The sequence below is a fragment of the Cygnus olor genome, chromosome 1 (assembly GCF_009769625.2).
Source record: "Cygnus olor isolate bCygOlo1 chromosome 1, bCygOlo1.pri.v2, whole genome shotgun sequence".
NCBI lineage: Eukaryota > Metazoa > Chordata > Aves > Anseriformes > Anatidae > Cygnus > Cygnus olor.
In genome coordinates this window covers 1,246,499-1,273,807 of record NC_049169.1, presented here as the reverse complement: position 1 = coordinate 1,273,807, position 27,309 = coordinate 1,246,499, and the positions used below count along the sequence as shown (strand labels likewise).

At 52.7% G+C, this 27,309-nt stretch overlaps 1 protein-coding gene across 1 annotated transcript in view; it reads right to left on the bottom strand.

Moving 5' to 3' along the window:
• The window catches only part of AHCYL2 (adenosylhomocysteinase like 2), a 78,437-nt gene that overhangs the window by 5,600 nt on the left and 45,528 nt on the right, over positions 1 to 27,309 (bottom strand). Inside the window, exons 2-13 of the mRNA XM_040545308.1 lie at positions 22,208 to 22,316; positions 15,658 to 15,801; positions 14,888 to 14,988; positions 13,984 to 14,086; positions 12,939 to 13,033; positions 9,128 to 9,234; positions 7,603 to 7,719; positions 4,493 to 4,556; positions 3,297 to 3,385; positions 1,825 to 1,895; positions 1,084 to 1,178; positions 342 to 440 (exon numbers count right to left, since the gene is read on the bottom strand). Coding sequence (XP_040401242.1) covers positions 342 to 440; positions 1,084 to 1,178; positions 1,825 to 1,895; positions 3,297 to 3,385; positions 4,493 to 4,556; positions 7,603 to 7,719; positions 9,128 to 9,234; positions 12,939 to 13,033; positions 13,984 to 14,086; positions 14,888 to 14,988; positions 15,658 to 15,801; positions 22,208 to 22,316 — 1,194 coding nt within the window. The remainder of the gene's footprint in view (positions 1 to 341; positions 441 to 1,083; positions 1,179 to 1,824; positions 1,896 to 3,296; positions 3,386 to 4,492; positions 4,557 to 7,602; positions 7,720 to 9,127; positions 9,235 to 12,938; positions 13,034 to 13,983; positions 14,087 to 14,887; positions 14,989 to 15,657; positions 15,802 to 22,207; positions 22,317 to 27,309) is intronic.

The window sequence follows — 27,309 nt, the reverse complement described above, 5'->3', positions numbered from 1 at the left end:
GAAAGGCCTCCCTTCTGGGATGATGAAGCAACGTTTATCCGTGTGCTTGGATCCCAAGGTATCAGTTGGCCCTGTAACTCAGTAAAACGATCCAGAAGGGAAAATCAGATGAAATACCCTGCAGGGGATGCTGCTGGGGTGGGATATGGAAAAACAGAGGAGCTTTTCTGCAACTCCTCAGCCAAACCAGGGTGAAACCAACCCTTTCTAGCAGAGGGACTGCTGAGTGCTGAGCCCCAGGAGGTGATTTTTGGAAGTGTTTTGGTTCCACGCTGTGCCCAGCCCTGCTTTTCTCCGTCCCCAGGAGGAGGGCAGTCTCATTCCCTCTGCGTGCAACTCACCTCCGCCAGGAGGACTATTCTTTTCCCGTCTGGCCAGATGACGTGGTCCACCTGGGACCTCACCCTCTCCCAGGTCAGCTCCGGTGTGCGCAGGCTTGCCTGAAACACGGCGTTAGAACAGTTAAAGCCCAGGCCAGAGAGCAGAAAAGAGAAGCTACAGAAGAGGAAGGAAAAGAGGAAGCAACTCGCCGACATTATTCTAGTTTCCTTTGGGCCCGGTCACAGTCCCAGACCGATGAAACCTTTATGAATCATAACCTGAAAATGTTTTTTACGGTTAGGGTGCTCCAGCGACAACGGTCGTTTGAGCTCTTCTGGCTGAGAAGGATTTAGGGTCACCAGCTGAACCGTACACGGCCACGGTCACTTCTTCCCAGCGAGGTGGGTTCAGCCGCACAGAAAACGGCTTTAAACACGGAGCTTTGGCAAAGCAATTCCCTTCAGACAAGGTTCCCCTGATTTTCTGTCCCCCTCTAATAAGAGCTGAGCAGATTTCGGTGCAGCGAGCGGGCTGAGCGTGCCGAGCCGCACCAGGCTGAACCAGGCTGGGTCCTAACGGTGTACCAGCAGGGAAGGAGAGGCACCGGCTGGAGGAGGGGATCCACTGCCTCTCAAGGGGAAGGGATGAGGCTGCTGTGGGGGTATGGATTATTTCACCTCCTCTAGGGTGCTTGCTAAAGGGGCACTGGTCACACACCGGGGCCAGAGGGCTCTGAAAGCACCACCTTCACCCCGTGCTCACCACGTCGATCTCCGTGTTGGAGTGCCCCATGTTGCAGACGATGCAGCTGTTCTTCATCCGGTCCAGGTGCTCCCTGGTCACCACGTTCTTGTTGCCTGTAAGGCAGCAACATCGGTCAGAAATGGCAATATTGGTAATAAATGGCAATGTCGGTCATAAATGGCAATATTGGTAAGAAATGGCAATAGCAGTCAGAAATGGCAGTATTGGTCATAAATAGCAATATCGGTCAGAAATGACAATACTGGTCAGAAATGGCAATATCGGTCAGAAATGGCAGTATCGGTCAGAAATGGCAAAATCCATGATAAATGGCAATATTGGTAATAAATGGCAACATCAGTCAGAAATGGCAATATCGGTCAGAAATGGTAATATCAGAAATAAATGGCAGCATTGGTAGTAACCGGCAATATTGGTAATAAATGGCAGTATTGGCAATAAATGGCGATATCACTGATAAATGGCATTATCAATAATAAATGGCAGCATTGGTAATAAATGGCACTATCAGTAATAAATGGCAGTATCAGTAATAAATGGCAGTATCAATGATAAATGGCAATATTGTTAATAAATATTATGAAATGCAAAAGCAGGAGTGACGTGACGAGCCCGTTCCCATACTGCCACGGGCAGGGGCACATCACCCGTGACCTTCCCCGTGGTTTTGCCCTTTCCTTTGGAAAATGATGGACCCAAAATTCGGGTACCCGTCCGCCTGCCCCCGGCACCGCGTACCTGTGCAGGTGATGACGATGTCAACCTGTCTGATGACTTCGTTGAGTTTCACGAGCCGGAATCCGTCCATGCTGGGAGGGGAAAAAATACAGGGTGTGAGAAGGAGCAAAAATGAGCCAAAAATAGAAAAAACCTCAAGTGACTCTCAGATACTCGTTTTAACTAAGGCCAGAGGCTGCAAACAGCAATGCAGTGTGCTGAGGGACACACACGTACCCCGAGCCATCAGGATTGCTTCTGGAATTGGGGTCTGTTGTGCAAGAAGTGACTTTTGAAAAGTGTTTTGGGGGGTTTCACGTTTTCTGCCGAGGACTCTGCATGGAAAAAAATCTCAATTTTGGACTGAGACAGCTTTTTTTAAAGCTGCTGCTCCTGCAAAGCACATCCAGAACGTGCAGATAAACTCTCCTCCTGCAGAATCCTTCCTGATCCGGATTTAGATCGTCTTACAAAAAAAAACGAGCCACCCCAAACCCTCAGATGTCTCTCATTAACTTCACAAATCTCTATTTAGGCACCTACGTGATATTTAGAGGTGCTGAGCTCTCAGCAAGTCTGCCCAAACCTCGCCGAGAAAGGTGTGTTCAGCGCATCTGATAACAAGGGCAGGATTTTTTAGGACTTTTTTGACAGTCCTCCCGGGAGTTTATTTCTGTGACTCTCACAAGCTGCAAAATCACAGTTACTATAAAAAAAAAAGTGTTGTTTTTTCTTTTTTTTTTTTTTTTCTTTTTTCCTGCTGGATCTCTCAGGACGTCCCGGTTGCTGTCCTCCCCACTGCAAACTCCCTTTAAAAGGGGCTGCGTGGTTTCACCTTGTGCAGAACTCCACGTGTGGGTGCCGGAGGGGAGCCCCTTGGCAGAGGGCAGCGGGTGCTGGATGAGGCTCAGAGGGTGCAGGATGTGGCTCAGCGGGTGCTGGATGTGGCTCAGCGGGTGCTGGATGTGGCTCAGAGGGTGCAGGATGTGGCTCAGTGGGTGCTGGATGCAGCTCAGCTGCCCCCGTGGGGCTCCTGCAGACTCAGGGAGGCTGCAAAGCACACAGGCTGACCCGCCAGTTGATTAGTGCCGCTAATTAATCGGGGCTCATGCTCCCACCGTGGGGCAGGAGCATGGGGCAGGAGCAGGAGCAGCGTGGTGGCACCGAGCTGACTTTTCCCTGCAGGAGGTGAGGCCGGTGGGACTGCAAGCTGCCCGTGCCAGGGGACAGACGCGTGGCTTTCTCCAGCATTTAACATGGGGGGCTGGCGAGGGTGGGCGACCACAGAACCGAGATGCTCCGTGCCAAAATGGGGTGATGCTGAGTGCAGGAGCCCTCTCCCGGCTGCAGGAGGGAGCTGAGAGCCCCCCGAGCGTGCTGAGAAGCCCCCCGCTGGCCCCCCACCAGGGAAGCACCGTGGCCGAGGGGTTTCTGGGCACGGTTTTCCTGAAAAAAAGCCTGAAGAAGATGCTGGGCGCACCGCGAGCGCTTACCAGGCCTGCAGGGCGCAGATGGGATCGATCTCAGTCACGTACACGATGGAGCCCATGGCCTTCAGCGCCGCGCAGCAGCCCTTTCCTACCTGGGGGGGGAAAGAGCACAAGTGAGACACCAAGAGCTCCCTGCAGCATCACTGCCCTTCCCTGAGCAGAAATCCCAAATGTTCCCTTTCAGGTGCTGGGCACCTCCTCTGCAGCCCAAGGGGAAGGGACAGAACCACTGCAAGCCCCGTGCCAGCTCCGGTTGCATGCACACGGCTCCTGGGCGCACAAAATTCCCCGATGCACAAAATTTGGAGCAATCTAGGAGCTGAGTCCGGTGCCAGCTAAGCCAGAAGAGGCACTAAAAATATAAAAGGGGCACTCATTTTGGTCCCCGAGAGCTCTTTTTTCCCCAAAAAATGTCCTCGTGTCCAGAAAGAAGAAGGATAACAGGAGATTACACTTAGCTCAGAGAAAGTTTAAGAGTCTCTCACAACCTTTGCTCTGGTTAGGAGGCTTAAAGGTTTAATCTCTGGGGTTAACCAGCCTTAACCTTTACACTCCACACACGGCGCAGCACACAGGGGAACTCGGCGCTATGGCTAAAGCACCAAGATTTCCCCAAAATGTGATTGCTTTAGCATCCCAATGCCTCGGGGGAGTGGGCAATCCTCGGATCGGCCACAGCTGCCCAAAGGTTGCTCCATGGCTCATTTCAAATGAAGGGAGAAAAATGCCCAATTTCAGCTTTTTGGAAAAAAAGAGCCCCAGTGCAACCCCCGTAACTGGTGTTAACTGGTCCCTGCAAGGACTGCCCAGGGGAATATCCCAGTCTCACCTCCAGAGAGGATTCCTCCTCGTGGGGGTGAAAGCACATCGGTAAATTCATGAAAAAAGATTAATTTCTCTTTTTTGACCACCCTTCTGCATGCAACGCTGCAGCTGCACAGCACGCCTGCAGAACCCCACCTCTGAGCGCTTTGGTAATTAAAGATATTCAGGGTATTTCATGCTTTAAGATTCAGATTTGGTATGTTTAATACCGAGGACTGGACATCACGGAAAGAAAACCTTCAGTTTTGCCAGGACAGGGCTGTTCCCAGCAGGTCTGAAGTCGGCAGCAGCCGCAGGGGACAGAAAAGCCCCGCGGGGTGAAGCCGTGCAAAAGACGCCCCGATTTCGCAGGACGCGGTGCACAAAGCCCTTACCTCCCCGTAGCCACAAACCACGACCTGCTTCCCTCCAAACATCATGTCTGTTGTCCTCTTAAGGCTAGGGAAAAAGGAAAAAGCAGTTAAGACCCGTAGTAAGACCCCTTCCACTTGGCCATGATGTGAAGGATGGCACCAAGACCTCATTCTGCTCCTGTTGAACACGTCGCTGCCCCCGGCAGGAGCTGTGCCCTCCACCCGGACCCAGCGAGACCCCGCAGCGATTTGGGTGCAGGGAGGGGACCCGCAGGGTCCCTCCAAAGGGACTTTTCCCTCTGGGGAGGGTGGGTGCTGCCAGTGCGGAGCTGACACCAGGAGGAAGGATTTGGGGCTTGGATCCCTCTTTGTTGGGTTCGGTGGTGCTCCGGAAATCTCTAAAATCTTTCCAGAAACACTTTTGTTTTTTTCTCCATTTTCTCAAAGCCAAAATACCTCGTAGAAACAGCTAGAGAAGGAGCAGACAAGCAGTAATTTATTGCCAGAATCGCAGCGCTTTCTATAAATAAAGCTCTCCCTTCCACTCGGTTTCCTCCTGGTTCCCCCCAAAGAGTGCCCTACATCGCGGGCTATTTTTAGCACACATAAATAGGTTAGCAGTGCAGGGAAGGTGAAATTCCCTTCCACTTCCAGGAGAATTTAGGCGACGACCCCGGCAGATTTAATGGGGCCTGTGCTCAGCTCTGCCTTGGCCCCGTTCAGGTGCGTGGCCCGGAGCACCTCAAATCCCAGCCTTCCTCCTCGGGGAGCCCATCGCCCGCCACGACCGAAGCCGACACGACGAAGAAGCTTGTTTAAGGATTTCAACCTTTTTTTATCCACCAACAGCACGCGAATACACGGCTAAAGAACCGTAACGTCCCCAGACCCTCAAATTTTGGGGCAACCCTTCCCCAGGCGGCTGACCCCCGTGCCAGAGGCTGCCCTGGGTGCCTTCAGCCACAGTCGGGGACCCCAGAGCCATAATGCAGGGAGAAGGGGACTTAACGATGGGACTGACTTCATCAGGATCTTATCCCCGTATTGCTTTGATCAGCGACGTGTTGCCCCTTGGGTACGATCCTGTATGCTGCTCCACCTCTCAGATTGTCCCAATCTGGGAGATTTTGGTTGAACTTTCCAAGTTTTGAGGGCAGGAAGAGCAGGAGGCCGCTGGCTGCTTGCAGTGCCACGTTCTGGCTCCTGTGGCCTTGGCACAGAAGGGCCAGCCACCAGCACGGCTGACTTGAGCCCAACACGAGGTCTTTTAGGACAACAGAAATGTGGGGAAGAAACCCCAAGTGCAGTGGATCATCCAGGGGAGTGTATTTGGTGGTGCGCGAGCTCCTATGGCACTTACACACGTTTTAAAGCATCGGGACACGCAGGTGCCCAAACACGAGCCCTCCTCACTCCTCCTGCTCAGGATGACGACGACCAGGAAACCCACTCCTAAGCCAAGATGATGGATGAGGCACTCCACTAAATATCCCATGAATTATTATTAATGTAAGATTTAGGAAAGAGGTGTTGGAGTGGGTTTTGTGATGAACTCGAGGCCTGCTCTGGGTCTCTGAGATACTCAGGGGGAAGGCGATCGAGGGCAGCGGCACTGCCAGGTGAGCTCTGACAGAGCAGGAGACATTCTGACTTCAGCAAGGAACCAGTAACTGCAGGCAGGTCATTTAGGCTTTAAGCCATACCAAGTTATCCACATGAAGACATGTTTCTCTTGAAGGAGGCAGCCTTCATGGAGAACACTTCTCAGGGGGTTCCTCCGCTGTACCGCAGCTGCCTGGCACAGAGCAGCGAGCTTTTCTCCACCTCAGCAGCATCACAGGGCTGCAAAGTCAATTCTGCTCTAGCATCTGGGCTTACCTGTCTGCTGGGAGCACCGGATTCAAAATATACTTGTCCACCTGTCTGAACTGCAGGAATAAAACTCGTCCTAACCTCGCCTGGCTTTGGCAAACTTTGGCGGTGGGGGCAGGGACACAATTCCATAAAAATAAAGAAAAAAGAGAGGGAGAGAGGAAAAAAAAAGACCACTGAGATTTGCACCCTCTCTAGCTCACAACTTCAAGCATTTTGCACTGCATCTCAAGACCAGCAGCTTTAGAATACTCCTTAGAAGGAGCCGGGTGGGAGAGGAGGACAAAGCCTTCGTCAGCCCTGTCGGTCCCACCTGCTGCACCTCCTTATTTCGCCCGGCTGAAGGACACAACCTCAGAATCGCATCTAGGCTATGGGCACTTAACTGTTACGGGATAAATTCTTGGTCTTCAACAGCCTCTTCTCTTTCCTTTCTCTTGGCTTCTTGTATACACACAGGAGAGGGTGAAGAAAAGGAGACTAGGAAGACAAAAATGTGACGCAGCCACAGAAAGGTTTCATCCTGACACTGCACGGGAAAAGGGGAAGGGATGAGTGCTGCAGCCACTCTGCAGCTGAAGCCCTCGCACAGGAGACGCTGCAGAGCTGAAGTCACCCTCACCGAGAAGGGAAAATGCATGTGAGACACCTACACACAAGGAAGGGCAGCACCCTGAGAGCACAAAGCTTGGTGAGCTCCCCAAGGGCACCAAAAGCTTTTTCCGGAGTGCCGGACATGACTACGGCTCAGAAAACATTTAGTACGTCTTCCAGACACCGGAGGAAAAGAGCAGGGTTGCTTTCCACAAAAAGAGGAGCAGAGGCAGAGTTGAAGTGATGCACCCTATCCGTAACATGGCTGGGCTGAAAAAATGAATTGGGCTTTCAAAAAAATGAAAGTTTTAGACCTGCTCAAGGCTTTGCTGCGGGATCATTCTCCTGCGAGAACAAAATTCAAAGTTTGCTGTCTGGCGTGCTTTTGTTTGCAGTGCTTTACATAGTTGTGCAAACCACTCCTGGCACTTTCTGACTGATAGAGGGACAGCTTCTGACTTCACGAGCCTTGCAGATGCCCATCTATGCCACGAATAGGATGGACCAGAGTTAAGAAAGGGCCTTTGATTTCCTCCAAAACATCATTTGATCAAAAATGTTCTAAACCAGCAGGCAGGAGAGACACAGGGACCCCATCCTGTGGAGCGGCCCCCGAGGTTCACCATCCCCATCCCGACCCTGCGGGCTGGGCAGCGGGCACGTACCCGTCCAGGATGGACTCCCTGCAGCAGTACAGGTTGTCGAACTTCTGCTTCGTGACCGAGTCGTTGACGTTCATGGCTGGCACGCAGAGCTTCCCGGCTTTAGACAACTGGTACAGCCTGCCAGAAACACAAGAAACGGAGGATCAGTGGAAAAATACTTCCCTTCGCTCAACTCTCACATGTCCTCCAGGTCCTCGTTTCGCTAGAATCAGCGGCACGCATCGGGGGGGCAAAGCTAAACCCTCAGCAGGAGCTGGGCAGGGCCCTAATTTCAGGAGGAGGGAGCATCATCCTTCCTTCCACAGACATTTCTATCTGCTTCCCGCCCCTCCTGAAGGAAATGTGTCACTGCCAGGCAAGAGGCATTTCATAAAGATGTCAAACAGAAGGTGCTCTGAACTCTGCCTGCCTCAGGGCTGCTGACATTATGACCTCCCTCTGATGTCCCTGAAGGGACAAAACCCCCAAATCCTGCTTCAGATAACATGATGGGAACTCCTGTAATTCCTCAACTTCTTACGGCTCTGAGGCAAACAGAGGTGGCCACAGAAGGGTGAGGTTCACGGCCACATGCAGCCAGCCAAGAGCAGTGGGAGCGAGCAGACCCAGCTCCATCTCCAGCAAACCCCCTAGAAATGAACTGAAATGCAACACTACTGCTGCAAAGAGGGCTTGAAATTCATCCCCCCGCTCCGGACCTTGGGGAGGAGAACCTGCTGCCTCGGTCAGTCCCTGCAGACCCCTTCCAGGTTTCTGCCCCTTCTTGCTTAGAGGAGCCTCCCTCCCCACCTCGGTCTGGGACATCGGGCCAAGGCTGGGCTGGATGGGGCTGGGGGCAGCTGGGGCTGGTGGGAGGCGTCGTGCTCATGGCAGGGGCTGGAATGGGATGGGCTTTGAGGTCCTTCCAACCCAAACCGTTCTGTGACTCTGTGTTTCTCTGATTCTGTGATTTCTACGCCCATTTCTATACCCAGAAACTCCCCCAGAGGCAGGGGCACACGCTCTCTGCATGTGCACATCTTCAGAACACAGCCCTGATCCCAGAACAAGAACACAGGGAACCATTTTTATCACACTTTTGTTCTTGCACACCTCTTTTACCCAAATCGGGAACGATTCCCAGTGCTGAAAATACCACCAGGTCCTTTTCTTGACCCCACTGGCTACAAACCCAAATCATTCGCTTCCTCGTTTCGGGTATTTCGTTTCCCTCTTTTGAGGGCCGCCCGCGCCTCCCTCCGAGCCCTCAGCCACTTTTAAGAGCCACAGCTGAGCCTCTCCCAGGGCAAAAATAAAGCCAAAAACAGAGCCTGCTGCTCTTCTCCTCGCTCCCATGTTTTCTGTCACCCGTGGTAGGACTAACCCTGCTAGCAAGTCACCTCCCACGCCGAAGGAAAACCACAGACCACATATTCGGAGGCTCAACATTCAGCCTGTGGCAATGAGCAGCTTGGGCTGGTTTGCTAGAGGTGCCCCGAGGCAGAAGGGGCTTTGTCTGCTCATCCCTGTGCTCCTGGCCCCTTACCTGTGGACACCGGTCACGCTCTCCTCCACTATCCCCTTGATCTTCTTAAACATGTTGGGGTATTTCTTGTAGATCCAGTGCGTGAGGTCGCCTCCGTCATCCAGGATCTGTAATGAAGGCAACCACAAAGTCACCGCCCCGAAGACCCAGAAGGCCTGCTGACCCCAAAAAGACACAAAGGATGAATCGTGAGCCCGAATCACTCCTCATCAAGCCCAGGTTTTGGCATCACAGACACCGGTCTGACAGCTCAGGTGGGACTGCTCTGTTTGATAACCCAGAGCAGGAGTGCTGCAGACCTTGGTGGTTATCAGGAGACCGGGGGAAATGCAGCAAGCTGCTGGGCCAGCTCCTCTCCTCCATTTCCAGGAGCAGAGAAGCCCCTGGAGCACACAGGGCCATCAGATTTCCAACGTGCCTGCTCACGGTGGAGGCAGGAGGATGGAGAGGTGGAGGCACTAATGCCAACTGACATGTAGCTGCATTGTGAAACAGCGCGTTGAAAATCACAGAATCACAAAATTCTAGGGGTTGGAAGGGACCTCAAGAGATCCTCGGGTCCAACCCCCCTGCCAGAGCAGGTTCCCTAGAGAAAAAAATAACACTGACCCACGCTCAGACGACAGCTTTGGGTCGCTGCCCATTTTCTCAGGCTTCAAACCTCAGCCTCCGAGGTACAAACCTGTTCTTCATGGGGCCCCGAGTGCCCTGAGCCACCCACCTCCTCCTACCGACACGCTGCAGGGCAGGGGACAAAGCCAGAGACTTACTGCTTTAATAAAAGCACTGAAGATGAGGAAAGGTGCCCTATGAAAACCTGCCTTGATAAGGACGGATGTGAAAACAACCAGGTCACAGAAATCTAAAAATCTCAGTGAAAAGAGATGTCTAAGAGCTTGCCCATTCTCTGCTGGTTTTAACCATCCAGGGCGATACTGCAGATGGAAACACACCAGGTCACGACTTCGGACACGAGGTCGTGACTCAGCTACAAGTCGTGTTTCATCCCTCCCCTGCTGCATCTCAACACGCAGCCAAACGCAGGGAGGGTGCTGAGCTCTAAACGATGCCCAGCGGTGGTTCGGAGAGCCCCTGTGCTGCAGGAACCCACCGGGATGCCTTATGGCAAGAAAAAGGAAGGGATGTAAGAAAAAACAGAAAGCCCCTACACACGTGCTCTTCCCTGAGTCCTCCGCACCTCGGTGGCCTCAGGTGGCCCACGGGGTCCCCAGCAGAGCCATGGCAAGGTGGGAGGTGGGAGGACCCCGACTCCAGAAGAAGCAGGGAGCAATCTCCTTGCTTCGCAGCCTTCGTCTCCCTAACGGAGCTGCAGGAGCTTGCACCGAAATATGAACGCTGCAGGAGGCTGCTGCTCCTCCAAAATGTTTGGAAAGCACCAATTCTGTTCAATTTCTGGGAATTCCCAGATTTACCTCCCGTCTAAAGTCTGGGAAACCGAGGCAGCCGAGCGCTGAGCAGGCTGAGAAGCTCCCCTGGGCCACGCAGGGCTGGGAATTCAGCAGCCCAGCCCCCAGGATGTCTTCATTTCATTAATCCCCATTTAATAGGGCGCATAATCCTCTTTCTAAAATGCTCAGGGAATCGTGGGGGCTGGGGGTTTCTTCTTTCCTGGGAGGCAGGAGATGGAAACCCGAAGCAGCGCAGAGGCTGGGTCCTGCTGGGGGTCACCTCCTGGAGCAGCCCCCACCAAAGCCCCTGTGCTCACCCTGCGCCTTCCTCAGCTTCACCCAGGCTCCCTGCTTTCATCTCCATTTTCCCCAGGCACCTATTTTTCTGGGAAAAAAAGCCCTTATTTGTTTGAGGGGTGAAGGATATTTTATTCTCCCGACGCCGAGTGCCTCACCCTATCCCCTTCCCAGCCCTGTCGTGGCAGCAGTGGATTCCACGCGGCTGATCCCCCCCAAACCCAAGCTGATTAAAGTTAGCCAGGATCAGCTCGACCACAGGGCTGAAAACAACAGAGAATTACTGCTGAAAGGCGAGGAGATGGCAGGGCCGCCTGGTCGGGGGCAGCAGCTCCCAGCTCAGTTTATGCTGAGCCAAGCCCTCAGCCCTACAGATTTAATGTTTTTCAGGGAAAAACAAAAAACAAAAAAGCAAAAAACAAAACTGAGCCACTCCTGTCCAGACAGAGCACTGCCCTGAAGGTCTGCTGTTCGCATCAAAAAATGCAGCAGATCTTTCTTTGGAGACTCGGTGTTGGGACTTTAGTTCTTCTCATGGACTTTGCAGAAGCCCAAACATCAAATATTGAGATTTTTGGACGGAGAGGAGAGGAGAGGAGAGGAGAGGAGAGGAGAGGAGAGGAGAGGAGAGGAGAGGAGAGGAGAGGAGAGGAGAGGAGAGGAGAGGAGAGGAGAGGAGAGGAGAGGAGAGGAGAGATCTATGCAAAGGCTGCCAGGAGCAGCAGAGCAGAAACCAGCAGTGCAGGCTCAGTCCTACAACCTGGGGACGCAGCTCCTTGGTTCAGGCTGTTGGGGAAATGCTCAGTGCCCAGAACAGAACACGAGGCACCTTCTGAAACGCTGCCATCAGCACAGAGCAGGGTAGGTCCGTCTTGCCTCAGCCCTGAGACCGGAAGGACCAGAGCAGCAAATATTGCCTGGCGTTTTGGCCAGGTTTGCCAGCTCCTCTCGTCTTAAACAGTCACATAAAAAAGATTTCACACCTGCTCTTTACTTGGTGTCCAGTCTCCTATTTCTTGTCTCTAAAAACACAGACCTCTAAAATCAGGCACACGAATCTCTGGGAGCTGCCAGACCCAGGGCCAGTTATTTTTGTGCTCAGACCCAGCTGTTTTTATGCTCACCAGAAACAGGTCGGAAAACACCGACAGCTGGAGACACGTTGCAGAGCCAAGAGCTCTGAGCAGATCCTAGGAAAGCAAGTGTGCTAGATGCATAGTCTCATAGGTTTACTTTGCCAGCTACCGACATTTTTGATGGGAAATTATTCCTCGAAAAGAAGAAAAAGACAGCACCACGTCTAGACTCCTAGCTTGGGGGTGGACTTTTTGACGTTCACAATTCTTTTTCAAGGTGGCAGCCCAGGAGTGAACAGCAGTAGACTGGGAGGGACAACAAAAACGCCTCAAACGAGCCAACAAACAGTGCAGACACGTGCTCATCTACTGCCTTTAATTACTATTTGACTGAAGTAGATCACAAGCTACAAGGCTAAAAGCCTGTCGGGATGAAAACAGCAACTTGACTGCTGGAAATTATTCCGCTCACCTAGCTCAAGGTTCTCTGTTCTCCCGAGAAACAAGGGCAGGACGAACCAGCGAAGCAGGGATGTTTGTGTCCGTGCAGTAAGAGCAAAGTGCAGAAATCACACAAATTCTAGTTTTGGTTTGAAACAAAAACCTAGACAAGAAAAGCCCCTCAACCAACGCTGTGAATTTAAACAGACGCAGTAAAATGGATGCAATGCCTCTCCAGAACATCCTTACCTGCAGTCAGTTTTTACTGGCTGGATTAAATCAGTTTGGTTTAAACCGTAGCAAACTACCCTGAAACCAAACTAAACTCCCTACAACAAACGTATTCATGCTTATTTAGAAAACAGCTCAATAAAACTTCACTGGGCGGCAACACCCACGCCTGCAGATGCAGCAGCAGGTCTGATTGCACAGACCAGTTAATTGTAAAGCACTTTGGGGCTAATTGCCGCCTTAGCACCAAGCAGTCGGGTCTAAATTCAAGAGGCAACGCAGACCAGCACTGAGCCCTGTTGTGAGCCCTCCTCCCGCGCTCCAGATCAGAGCCACCTCTTTGCAGTCAGCTCTCACCATGTTGGGCTGCCATCCTTCGACATTGACGCAGCGATCGATGCACCACCAGAAGTCGTCTTCGGATTCTCCCTTCCAGGCGAAGACAGGGAACCCTGCCAGAGAGGGAGACGGGTGCTACCTCCTCAGCCTTAGCAGGTCTCAAGGAGCCAGGAGCCAGCTTTACCCTTCCCAAAGGCTTAGAAAGTTACTCAGCCTTGTTCTGGCCCATGAGCAATTTTTGTTCGAGCAAGACCTGGTAAGAGGCAAGCTGCTGTTTGGCTTCTGCTGGGTCTCCTGGCTCCCACAGCCCTACCCAGGTGGAACAGGATTTGAGTTGAGGCATCTCCCAGGGGAGCAGCAACGTCAGCTGCTTCTGTTTTGTGAATTCTGTCCCGAGAAAGTCCTCTCTCAGCCCTTTTAGCCAAAGTTGTGACTCAAATGTAAGAATTCCCTGTCTTTATAGAGCTGAAGTCGAGTGTAGTTTCTCTTAGCAAAGTAACTTTTAGACTCACATCTGATATCACGGCTGATAATGTGCACCATCATCGTCATTATCACCTGTCCTACCTACTTCTATACTTTGGAGAAACTGGCTGAAATATTTGGACCAGTAGAAGGGATTGATCTTGTCTTGCTTAGTTCCCTTCACTGCTTAAATAGGGGAAAAAAGCAAATCTCTGTGACTAAAGCCATTTCTTCTCCAGATTGTTTTAGTTTGAGGTTTGATATATCCCTCCTTTGCTCAGATCTACAAGTTTCCCACTCCATCAGACTAATTCAAGCTGGCAGTTTGCACTGGTAACCCTAGAAAACAGAAAACTGCAGCACTCCTGGTGAACCATTACGGGCTGATGTGTGCAGCTTACCAGGAATTGCACTCATCATACACTCACAGATGGAGAGAAACACACTGGGGAGATTTCACTCTCCCCTGGTGTTATTCCAAAGGGAAAATAATTCAAAGGAGGAAAAAACTACAAGAGAATGTAAATGAACTAAACCTGATGGGATAGTAAGAAACCTTTTCAAAACTAGAATGAACGAAGCGGGTGAAGCTCCCTACCGCTCTCGGCGAGGGCAGCAGCCACTTCGTTGAGAGTAGAGTAAATGTTGCATGCAGCCCATCGGCACTGGGCACCCAGCGCACCCAGGGTCTCCATCAGGACCTGGAATAAAATTTTAAAAAATAAAACAATGCAAACCATAACGTGGCCTTGCACAAAGCCAACGTGTCAACTGTTTCTATTCCAGCAGCACACACACCTGATTTTGCTTGGGAAAATTTCTGGAGGGTACCTGCAGCTGTTTTAAGCAGCATTGCAGTAGCTGGAGAGTTATACAGAAAACGAATTTTGCAATTCTTTGTTCTATGATTAAAAATGAATGAAGTAAATTAGAACTTCAACGTGTATTATCAGGTTTCACTCAGCAAAGTCCCAAATCCAGGCAGGAGAAAGCGCTCCTGTCCCGTTTGGAGGGGAAACCACAGGTTTTGAATTGCAAAACTGTACTAATTACTAGCTGCCATTTTGTCCTGCATACATGATAAAGATAACTTGATTTTCTTAGTGATTATTACTGGCAGCAGTGCCTTATCGATTCACACATTGCACCACCTTTAAGCACAGGCTCTGTTTATCCAGAAACGGTCACAAAATTGACCATTTTCACTTGGTGTAAGGCACTGCTCTGCTGGCTCAGGGACCATATCTCCGTATTATCCTCCTGGGGTCTGTTTTAGAGGACAAGCAGTGAAGAATTCCTGCCTATAACCCTGCTGGCAGAGGGCTGTCTTTGCCCAGAACTAGGCAGAGGGAGGATCGGGCTGCAGGGCACAAGTAGTCTCTAGTCTCTCAGCTGGAACGGGCAGTCACAGCACGTAGCAGCCCCCTGCCAGAGCATTTAAATAGTCCCACACTGAAAGATAAGTGGTGAAAAAAGCCCAGAGCTTATTGAGGGGATCTTACGGCTGTCTGTGCTGTGATGTGCGTGCAGCCCACGATCTTGGCCCCAGCCAGCGGCTTCTCTCCCTGAGCTCTCTTCCTCAAAGCCATCAACGCAGGCATTTCTGAAAGGCAAAATGACAAGAAGTCCATCAATGCAAAGCACAGATGGACGAGCACGTAAGAAACTGCCAGCAGTACTTCTAGCCCAGATATCCAGGGCCCTTACGAAGCTGTACGGCTGCGACAGCTTCAAAAAAAGCAAAAGACTTGAACGTAGGCACCAAAGAAGTCACGACACAGCTGAAAAGAATCCAACACCCTGTGAGGTTTTTTTTCCAGCTATTTAGTAGAATCATCTTTTCCAAAGTTCAACCTGCAAATGCCAAGCGAGGCCGGAGGAGCACCAGCTTCAGACAGAGGAGGACTCGGGACCCGCAGCCCCTCCACCCATCTGAGTGCCGCACTGCCTCTGAGACAGGCTTTTGGAGACAACCACGCTAAACCAAAGTCACCCACTGGATAATTTATACGATGGATTTCATCTTTTCCACTGTTTTTAACAAAATACACTGGACTGTACAGTAGTCCTCCAATAAACAGCTGGTAGGAGTGCCATGGTTGTGCCGTGTAACTCCACAAAGTCCCATAAAAGTTCTCTCTCTCAAACAGGAATGGTGTCAGGACATAACCAAGACACTAAGCCTTGAAAGACAAGGGTTTGGGGGAAGGAAGAGCTGCACGAGACAGCCCAAGAGAGCCAGGAGCCTGCGGAATGCGCCCGCCCCGTTTACCTTGTTCAGCAATTTCGATCTCTCGGCGCCCGAACTCCGCCTGCTTGATGTTTTTCACGCAGAAATCGCTGCTGCCTTTGGAGTTCTTCTGCTGCTTGTCACGGGGGGAGGTCTCATCGTCGGAGCTGTCTGTGTAGGAGGCAGCTGGAGGAAGACAAAGAGGTCAGAGGCTGAAGAAGATGCTCCCTAAAGCCAAGCGCCTGCAGCAGAGGGGCACAGGGGACCTGCTGCACGCATCCATGGATGCGCTCTCCATGAGCATGTCCCGGCTCCCACCAGCCTCTCCTGGGATCCCCCCCTTCTTCTTACGATGCCCACTTCCCCCCAATCAGCCTTTACCTACAGTGACTTCCTTGGGCTCGTTTACCTCTGCTTCAACACCGCACCAGAGGTAATCACTCAAGCACCGCCTGAGTCCTCCACGCGCTCGTCTCTGTGGGCTTTGCCAGCTCCTCTGTGGCCTCTCTTCCCCAAATGTTATCCCTTCCCGGCTCTAAGACAGCCAACATCCATGCCTACGAATGTTTTAAGTACTGCCAAGCCACTAAGAGGTGCAATTTCAGGTGCCAGACCCTACTGCATTTTAAACAGCGGCACAGCAAAGGCTGCTCCCTAATTATTAGTAAGTCAAGGTGGTAATCCCAGTCCCTGGAATCAGTTTTTGCAGAGAAAGAAACTGTGAAATTTGGAGGACAATCCTTACTAAGCACACCCAAAACCACACCAAGTGGCCACACGGAGGGCCACGTGGGCTCGTTGAATCTGGTGAAAAGGAGGCAAAGGGGCAGGGGGTCCAACTGCAGCCTCAGTCTGCCTGGAGGAAGCTCCAGGAACGGCAGAAACAGGAGGACAGCATGTCATGGGCTGAGGCTGCGGTGATCTCCAGCCTCCCAGGGCTCCGGGAGCTGGCTGGACACAGCCGTGGCTCGCCCGACCCCGTGCAAGCACACGGGGGGCGAGATGACCGCTGGGGGTCCTTCCAGCCAACTTCTCTGTAATACAGACAGCTCGTTCCAGCCCTGGGATTTTCCCCTTCTTTTCTATTAGCAATAACAAGCACCTGGAGATGTTCCTCATCTTGCCTTTCTGCATCTTTAAAGCCTCCTTCCTTGTTCCTTGAACTTCCGTCTGGTTTGTTCGTGGCAGACGCACGGAGATTTACCAAAGAACCTTTCATGGAGCTGAAACCCCACTTCCCACTTATTTCAACTACTAAGATCACACGTAGAGTCCATTTCCTACTCTAGCCTTGAAGAATTAGCTGCTACTTGTGCTTCAAGCTTATCAGAGCCAGCCGAAGGGACTATTTGTGCCGTGTCGCCCTTGGAATATCCCCCCGTGGAAGAGCAGACCTCTTGCACCTTCTAGGAGTGGCTGCTCCGCAGCCGGAGCAACACGTGAGGACTGGAGATGGACCCGAAGCATCCCTCCTCTTCCATCCCGGAGACAAAGCACCTGGAACACGGGGCCCTCGGTCCTGCTGAGCTCCCCACCACCACCTCTTCTTCTTCCTCCTCTTCCTCCTCGTGGCAGGGGCTGCACCTTGGGTCCTAACTCAAGAGCCTCGCCCACACACACATCCCCTGTTCCTCATGAGCCTGCCCTGAAGTTTTACTCGAGGTCTTTAACTGCCTTCCAGCTCAGGGGGTGTTGTGGCACCATTCTGCACGCGGCCAAACGAACAGGACCTGGCCCCAGAACGCTCTGCGCGTCCCCAGGGGACTGTCCTCGAGTCTCGTGCAAGAACCTGCAGGGGAGCTCGTGCCACTGGTATACCAAACTCCATCCAAAGAGTTTCTTTTCTTCAGGATCATTTTGTTTAGCTCCTTTTGGAATTGAAACTCATTGGAGCAGATACACAATCCCTGTGTGCCAGACCAGCCTGCCAACGCGTCCAACACACTTTCTGACCACTTTTTAAAAAGAGCTCCCAAATTATCACAAACTGCTAGCAAACCATATCCATTTCCAACTTTCTGTCCCAATTCCATGCCAGAGGAACAGGGTGGCACCAAGGCGAGCGCTTCTTGCATCATGCCACAAGGAGAGCGCTGTGGCTGGGCCCACGGTCCTGCCACTGCCCACCAGCAGCCACGGCTTTACGGAGGCGCCCAGACCTCTGGAGATATCTACATATGATATAAACCACATGAAGGTGTGCACTGCCAGCTTCTGGTGGCTTTGCTGGCATCTGCACGGCAGAAGATCCAAAGCAAGGCTTGAAGCTCGCCCACCAGCCCGGCCATCGGTTCGTCGTGCCGGCAGCACCCGGAAAGCTGGCCGTGTTCGGTCCTGGAGGGCAGGAAAAACTTCAAGGACCGCCAGGCACGAGCTTAGCACTGCCGCTGTCGGCGTGCCAGGCTCCCCGAGTCCTGTCCGGGTCTGATCCGCTTACTGGGAAGAATTACACATTGCTGAAATTTCTCTGCCTACCCGCAGCGGGGAGCGAACGGCGAGCCCGCCCGGGGATGGCCACACGCTCCTCAGGCTGCGTGCGCACCCGACGGCAGCTCCCAAAGAGCTAGAAGCCAGGACTGACAACAAAAAAACGCGTTATGTAATACCCTGCTCTTACATCGAGCGCTCCGGCAGGATTAATTAGTGAAAGGAGGATTACTTCCTTGAAGACAGCTAATCTGCACGGGGGGGGGAGGCTTTAAAACCAGAGATCTTCGTTCTGGGGCTGAAAGCAAGTTTTGTAAAAGCAAGTTTTGTAAAAGCAGGTTTTGTAAAGAAAAAGCTCGCCTAGATGGGAGCCGGATTCTCAGATGCAGATGGGTCTTTACTGCTAAATACGTGTGATACAGGAGTGTGATACAGCACTGTGGTAATTAGACTAATAATGTTAGTGCAGTGTGAGAGCACACGGATACAGACCAGTAAATATTGCCCTGGCTCTCCTGCCAAATGCACAAGTACAGGAAGGAAAGGATTCCTAGTACCTGAAATGTGGAGACACCCAAGTAACTGGTAGGACGGTCAGTCTCCCAAATTTCATCCCAAATTGCCCAAAAGTTGATTAATGGAAGCTTCATAACTGGGGTTGGCACTCCACAGAGCCAATCACCTTTTTAATATAAATTGTATTATTTCAAAGAAGACGCCGTGAGCATCTTGGGTGCTGTTATCCAGGGAAAAAACACCGAGGGGAAAAGGAGGCACCTCAGCCTGTGTCCTAACCCAGCAAAGATCGGGTCAGAACCTAAATTCAGTGATGTTCAGCCCTGCTAATGCTTAGTTGAGGATCTGCTGACACCGATAGCTGACATCTCCATCACCGAAGACACGGAAGGACGAAGGGCAAGCTGCCCCTCCAGCCTGCGCTTCTGTTACAGCCAAACTGAGAGGCAAACCTTGTTTTTCTGCACAGCCTTTCTAAAGTTATGAAACAGCACGAGGGGGAAATCTATCGCCTTTAATTAAAGACATTACCGCTCTAATCTCATTTGGGTGCCCGCGTACCGTGCAGGCGGTGCGTAACGCGCAGTGCTGCGTGCTTCGGCGTTCCAGGCACCAGGCTGCTGTTACCTGGCTGATCCCAAAATCTTCGTCCCAGCAGACGTAAATTATCTGACTTTTGCAGAAAGGGGAAGAAGTTATGGGAACGTACGGGATTTGTCACTGCACCAGTGCCAACACTGCTGCGACTCCAAAGCCCTGCTCGTGAGCTCCCTGGCTTGCAATAGGTGCCGAGCGGCACGTCCTCGGGCACAATGAGAACAGGCGAGCAGAAAATATGCTCATGTTGTGTTACTTCTGAGCAGCAGCAGTGGAGAGCTCTTCATCCCTTAATGAATTATTTCACGCACGGCCCAGCCAGGGCTCATCGGGCGCGCTGGCTGACAGCACATTGGCACGCGCAGCACTTCCACCCGCTCCCCAATGGCACGGACAACAATTAACTTCCCTGGTGGGAGAGATTGCATGCTCTAAATGAAGTGCTACGGATCACAGGCGACCAGCAGCTCATGGCAGGGGTAACAAGGGCCTTCCACTTCCAACCCGAAGAGTCAGGCCAACACAACTCATCGGCGTTCCCGTGTTTCGCGCCCTCCAGCAGCCTCGTGATGCCGTTTTCTTCCCGCGTGGCCAACACAGCAGGCACAGCCGCTTCAAACGCTCAGCCCTCCAAACCTCCGGACCTCATCTGCTCTCTCTGCTCTCATCTGCTCTCTCTCCCCACACTCCTTGTTTCCAGTCCTTTCCCATCCCTGGAGCACCTGGCGGGCCGTTTAGATGGTGTTACTGCCCAGCACGCAGAGCAGCACCGCCGAGATCCCAGCCGAGAGACTAACGGGATTTTCCTGTCCATCCTGCAGCTGTGTTGGGAACAGAAGTCTTCCATCTCAGCCACCAGCCTAGCAGCTTTCATTAGGAGGAAAATATAATGCTATCACCTATTAACTAATTGCTGGTGGTGACGCTTTAGCTGGGAACGCTCAGTGCAAGGGGTGGAGGAGAATTCCCCCAAGGTGCTCCACGTTCTTTCAGCTGCGGATCGGGTGCAAGCGTGAAACATTAGCCAGGTTAATTAGCCTATTAGTCTTTAAAAATGAGTCACATCGAGTATACCCTGCTGATTAGACATCAAATGGGGTTGTAAAACCCGTACAAACATTATACCGATCGCAGACCCGCGTTAGGGAAGTCTAATCATTAACGCCAGCGCAAAGCAGCGGGGCAGGCGAAATTCCCCGGGGGCTCCTCGGGGTGCGCGAGGCAGCACGTAGAGGATGCTACCCAAGAGCTGGGAAAAGAGGCAAAAAGGAGCGTTCTGGTGTGTCTGGGGTCAGATCAGGGCCTCCAGGAGCTGCATCTCCTGGAGCTGAGCGTGTGGCTCTGCCGGGGCAGAGGAGCAGGCAGGGGGCTTCGAGCCCTTACAGCAGGAGGGAGGGAGGCTCACGCCTGCTCTGGTTCAACCTCGTGCCTTTGGCTCTGCCCTCCTGTGCCCAAAGTCTGCCTGCAGCGGCCAGCCAGGAGGCTCTCTGCCCGGACAGACACGGAGAGAATGAAAATGAGGGATTGTGCTGGAGCCTCGCCACGAACCCTCCTCATTCCCCACAGCACAGAGCCAGAGCTCTGCAAGGGCTGAGAGCTCCTGCCACCACACCGGCAGGATGGCGATGCAGGTCACCAGAAAAGCCTGAAAATTGCAGGGGGACCAGGAGAGCACCACCTCCTTCCGACAGCTTCAATGTGCTTATATCTTCGTTCTTCGCAGACCTGTGCTGGAAGCTGGTTGCTTCGGCATCTGCTGCGGTACGAGCCAAGGGCTGGGAGCAGGAGGGGATCGGACACAGTACAGATCCCTGGGGGACGGGGAGTTGGATCCCAATCCCTTCTGTAGTGGTCCTAATCCCCTCTGTAGCAGTCCTGATCCCTTCTGCAGCGGTCCTGATCCCTTCTGTAGCGGTCCCGATCCCTTCTGTAGTGGTCCTACCCCCTTCTGTAGCAGTCCTGTTCCCTTCTGTAGCAGTCCCGATCCCTTCTGTAGTGGTCCTGATCCCTTCAGTAATGTTCCTGATCCCTTCTGTAGCAGTCCCGATCCCTTCTGTAGTGGTCCTGACCCCTTCTGTAGTGGTCCTGATCCCTTCTGTAGTGGTCCTGACCCCTTCTGTAGCGGTCCTAACCCCTTCTGTAGCGGTGCTGATCTCTTCTGTAGTGGTCCTAACCCCTTCTGTAGCGGTCCTAACCCCTTCTGTAGTGATCCTGACCCCTTCTGTAGCAGTCCTGATCCCTTCTGTAGTGGTCCTGACCCCTTCTGTAGCAGTTTCAGGAGCTGCCCCATTGCAGGCAGCAGGCAGCATTCCCTGTAAAGCACCAAAGATCCCGGTAGGCCTGTCCTGAGAGCATCCCCAGTGAGCTCTCCCCGCTCCCAGACTCGGGGGGTGAAGGTAGCACTGAAGCTTCTCAGCACCCTGAGGCCACGGTGAAGTATTTGCTGGAAAAAAACGAGGCTGAAGCCTGCTTGCAAAGTGCAGGGCAGCCTCACCTTGCCCGCTCAGTCTCCAAGTCAAGCTTTAGCTGGCCTGCCCCCAGCACTGCCGTCTGTCCTTTAAGGAAAAAGACCAATTTCCACCAGATTTGTTTTCAGGGCCTTGTTGTGCTGTCTTTTTTTACATCAGCTCTAAATATTAAATGTTTCATGAATGGGGCACTCAACGAAGTTGGTCTGGTTTTTGGGGGGCTTTAACTCTTGCTGGGTTTTAAGAAGTCTCCATAGGCTGCTCTGGTAGTTAACTTGCAGCAAAATGTGCTCAAAGAAAACAAACAACTCGAGCACCTCTGAAGGAGAAAGCACAACTCTGCTGTGACATGTTGAAAGGAACACGCAGGGGGAACAGAGCCGTGCGTTTCTGCGCAGTGAGACAAATGTTAGTCCAGACAAAGCGAGTTTCCAACTCAATTTTCTTAATTTTTAACTTTGGAAAAAAAAGCAGTGACCCTCTTCCCGTGCTTCCCCTCCAGCAGCACCGACTACAAGGGGGAGCTGGGGGTCCTGGGGCTGCTGCCTGCACCTCCTGTGATATTGGTGGGACGCGGCACCCACCTGAGCTGTAGCTGTCGGTCGACGACTGCGAGATGGAGCGGGACAGCGAGCGGCGGCCGATCTTCGTCGGGCGCTTGTTGAATTCCTGCTTTTGGTCGGCAAACTGGATCTGTGAAAAGAAAGGGCCAGGTAAATCAGAGGGGAAAAGCCAAGGGACCGAGACAGGAAGATGATGCAGAGCACCCGGAGCCTCGAGCAGCCGCTGGCACCTTCTCGGCTACAGCCGACCCCTGACTGCGGGTATCTGGGGACAGAGGGCACGCTGCCTCGGCTGTGTTTAACCTCAGCGACACCTGAATCACCTCCTTTAGCCTTTCCACATCCACATCGGAAGGTTTCCATCCCCGTTATGCACAGACCGAGTACCAAAATGCTCACTGGGGCCATCCAGCACCTGCAGAACTGGCACCGACCCTACTCACCACCTCTCTTGTAGTGACCGATACGGGTTTGCTGTGCAAAATACAGGGGAGAAAAACAAAAACACCCCGAGGAATGAATCCCCCAGCTGCACTCTGCAGCAAGAAGCATTTAGGAGTGGATATCTGGAGAATTACACTTTTGTAAGCCAACCATGCTCCCCGCAGGCTGTGCGAAATCGCAGCGGAATTGGAAACGTGACTTCCACCTGCAAAACTCCTTGGCCTTTGCTCGGGGCAAAAAATGAGCCAGTCTGGTGTGATGGGATTAAATATTTACATCTCCAAAATGCTGAAAGCTATTAATCGGGTCCTTTCACCAACCCCCGGGGTATTTCAAGAAGTTGGTTTTGGTTAAAGAATCCATCAGGCCTTAAGGAATGCAATCCCCTTCTGGGAACCCAAAGTCAAGCCCCGAGGTTCAAGCAGTGGCACTCTGCCCATGCAATGGGCTGTTACAGCCCCGGTGACTCGCTTTTTGGGCCAGGAAATGAGGAAAAAGGGTGCTGGGGGTCTCTGATGGCTACGTCAGCCCCGGGAATCCAGGTCCAGCCAAAATCCACGTCCAAACTCATGCCGCAACCAAGGGCAGCACTGAGGATTAGTGCCGCTGATCCCGGCGGGACAGGGCACACACATGCTGGTTTTCATCTTCCTTTTCTATCAAGTTGTTGGCCTGAAATAACTTGTTTTTTCTTTCCTTTAAAACAAATCCCTTGACAGCCGAACCACCTCATCAAAGCATCGAATCATCGGCGTGGAACGGTGCTCCCGGCAAAGTGGGATACACTTCAAACCTAACGGGGTGAAAAATTCGTATCATAGACCTCGGGAGTTCTGTTAATATTTTCCTTTCCCACATCATCTGTTCAAGGACATTCGATGCAACTGTTTCGAGCAACGCAGTAAGGCCGATAATTGCATTCAGGCCTCCCGAAGCACTTGCATGTGCACGGCCAGCAGGCAAAACCCCAAATCAGCCATGCACCGAGCTGGGCACAACCTCGGGCCTTGCATTACCCCTGCAAGAGTCCAAAGCCTGAAACAAGGCTCTGCTGCTGGCTCCTGGGGGCATCTCCAGGGCCTGCTGCTCGCTGTCCTAGCACCTCACCAATGTCTTTTAACGTTTGTGTGCTGGGATTCGAGCCAGGACAGCCGTCGCGCCCAGCACTGGGCGGGCACATGTGAGCACCACCAAGTGCTGGCAGCAATGTGCCCGTAAGACGGTTTCCACATCATGGCTTCTTTTTTGGGCTGCAATTTCAGGCACGCACTCCGTCCAGCCAGAAGGACGGCAGGGAACGATGAACCCCAAACCTTGTTTAAATCTCTTCCGAAGGGCACGGTGCAACCAGCGCCGCGCCGTGCTGCCGCGCGCCCTTCCCGAGCATCGGGGACCGGGACTCGCAGAGCGGCTCGGTTTCGGGTGGGACCTTCCCAGCCTCTAAAGACCTGCCCCCGATGGTAACAGCAGCCACACACAGGTTAACGCTCAGAGGAGAGATTACGGAGCCTTGGAAAGCTGCAGCTCGGGTTCAGGCGGCCGACCCACTCAGCGCTCACACAAACACGGCAGCTTTCCACCCACCGCTGATTCAAGCCGAGACACCCGGCGTCCCAAGCCAGGAGGGAGAACGGCTTCTGCGGGTGCCCCACGTCCAGGTGCGGGACGTCTCGCTTCCACCTGGGCTTCCCTGGCCCCAAGTAGCATCCCTGGCACGCCACGCGCAGCTCTGCACTCCTCCTGCCCCTGGAGCAAGCAGGGCAGTTCCCCGGAGCCGAGGCTCTCCTCCAGCCAGGAAGGTGCACGGCCAGCTCCAGAAAGAGGTGATTTGGGGGAACAGCAAGGGGAGAAAGAAACGAAGCGGGGGTACGGAGAGAGAAAGAAGTGGACTTTTTAACCGAGAGACCGCCTTACGGTACCTAGAGCCTGCCCTCACCTGGGCTTTAATCCCCGGGTCCCCATTGACATTGTACTTCTTCTTGTTCAGCATGGCGCGGCCACTGCCTGCTCCGCTTTCAGCTCCGGGGGGAGGCAGAGGGAGGGAGGGAGGTGGCTTTCGGGCGTCCCTTGGGGAACCCCGAGACCTCTGGGGGCACTGATTCCCCTTGGGGAACCCCAAGACCTATGGGGCTCTGCTCCCCGCGTCCCGCCGCGCGAGCCCTGCTGCTGCCCTACGCACGGCGAGCACTTTTATCGCGGTCTGCCTGGTGCGTGCATAACAATAGCCCGTTTATGTAACCGGGCCATTGCCACTTGCTATAATTAACTTGCTAATTAGGCTCCTTTTAACTCGGGTTCTCCCCCCACCTCTCTTTTCCCCGATGTCAGACGATTACGGTAGCAGAACCTCATTAGAACAAAATTAACTAATGGGTAACTAAACCAACGATGGCAAAGGGGGGTGGAATTACGGCAGCAGCCTGCCCAACGTCGCCCTTGAGGGGTCGAGCAATGGCTTTGCTTCGTGGTTGGAGCCGCTGCCCAAATGTTTTGCCCCTGACAATGCTCCCAAAACGATTTCTATGAAGAACCTCAAGGGCTGCGCCAAAGACGGGGCATCACCCATCGACCTCAGCGCTGGGCCCAACCGTATGCCTGTAACATTTTCTACTCTTTTTGAATGTTAAATGAAACCTTGAAATACTTTAACATCTACAACAGCCCTCGCAGTTTGTGCAACGTGTGGGGTTTTGCACTGCAAGAGTAGTATCCTTGTAAATTCTCTTCGCTTCTTAATTTTGCGAGCGCAGCGTTTTTGCAGCGCTGGTGTCTTAAATTTATTCTTATCCATGGATTTTTTTTTTTTAAAGGAACAAGGGCAGAAAGCAGCAGGGGCTACTAGCCTTGTAACTCACGTGGGCTCTACAGCATTGCTGACAGCCCGCAAATCCACCTGCCACAACCTTGGGAAACAAAGAGCAAGTGACGGAGCTCATTAAAATCCACATGGATACGAAACAAGACATCGAGTTTGTCATCTTCAAGAGTTGCTGCTGCTTGCTTATGCCTGTGACAAAGTACCCGGCCAGTCCTTTTCCAATGGAAAAGCTCATCTACCCATGCCTGCACATGACAGAAGGAATTTACTCGTTTTTCTAGAAACAGGTGAGGGTGGAGATTGCAAGGCAATAATTCTGCACCTCCGAGCAGACCAGCGGGGTCCAGTGCACCGGTTGTGCCGGACCTCCTCTGGCCAAAGGAGCAGCCACGGTGTTCCAGCTCTCGACCTGCTGCGCTGGTACCTTCATCCCTGCGTTTGCTTCCCCAGGAAACTGGAGACGGGCACGCAGACTGTGGCGCTGGCACCCGAAAGGCATCTGGAAATGAGCTGTGACCCTCAGCTTTCGAGTTTTGGGCACCTTCTGTTCTCCTAACCCACCTCCTCGCCGTGCTCAGGTTTCTTGATCATGTCAATCCAAGGGACTGCCCAAACCTGTGCAGTGCATTGCTTCACGCACCTGAAATGTTATTTCCGTACTGTTTCAAGGTGCTTGGGCAACAACGGGGTAGCTGGTGCTTTATGGCACCAACAGGCAGTCCGAGATGGAGAACACCTCCCGCCCCGGCAGGAGACACACAGTGCGCTCGCTCTTCTCGCTTCGTACCCCTGGCTGCTCCACCGGGTGCTGATTTCCCTTCTTTTGACCCCGTGTCCCTGCAGGGATGAGAAGCTCGTGCTACAACCACCCCCAGATGCTTTTGTGGGCTCCCCTGACTGCTGTGGGTACGCATTTGTTCGGTGTTGATGTTAAATCCCAGAAGGATAATGCGGTTTTTAATACCTGGCTAACAGCAAGAGGTGTGCTGTAGTAAGCACAGGACCTTGGTGAGAGCGCTGAGACGAGAGCGTAACAGACTGCTTGAGATAACGACCTTAATGAGGATGAGCATTTGGCAGCTTAGGCTAATCGTTATTTAAGATGCAGTTGTTCACTTCCACGTTGTCTTGAGAAACCACATAAAACACAAATCAGTCGAGACTGAAAATCTGCTACAGGACTTAATTGCGTGCTCCCTGTGCTCGATAGTGCAGCAGCTTCAATCCAGGTACAAAAGCATCCATCCACACCGGCACCAAACCCAACAGCATCAAGATTCCTGAGTCCTAAAGGAGAAAACCACAGAAAGTCACAGGGGGGGCAGATCTGTGGCGAGGGCTCGGTGCTTGGTTCCAAAGCGGGCTCCGCATTTCCCAGGGTGTGGAGGGCACCAAAACCCCCAGCTGAAGCAATGAACCAAGCACGATGCATAGTTCTTCACTGCCAGCCTTGCACAAAATCCATCTCCTTGTTGTCGGCAGCCGCGTGCCGTGGGGGCATGCCGAAGGTATCGCAGACCGCGATGACCGAGCACGTGCGAGCAGTAAGCGGTGATCCTCCAGGAGGCTGTGAAATGCAGCAGGCTCAGGACAGCTCCACGGGGGGTACAGGGGAACTCTGAGTCCAAATCAAATCCCCATGCAATTGTAGATAAAGGTGCTGAGAATACACCGCGAACACAAACCTTTTATTACGGTGACCTCAGTATTTTTAGAAGAGCCAAGAGGCACGGTTCAAAACCAGCAAGATGCGAGCAGAAACCCCGGGCACTACAACAAACACTGAGACCAAATGCCACGCTTCTGGAGCACCACGGCCCAAAACACCCCGCGCAGACCCTCGGGGGACACTCGAGGCTGC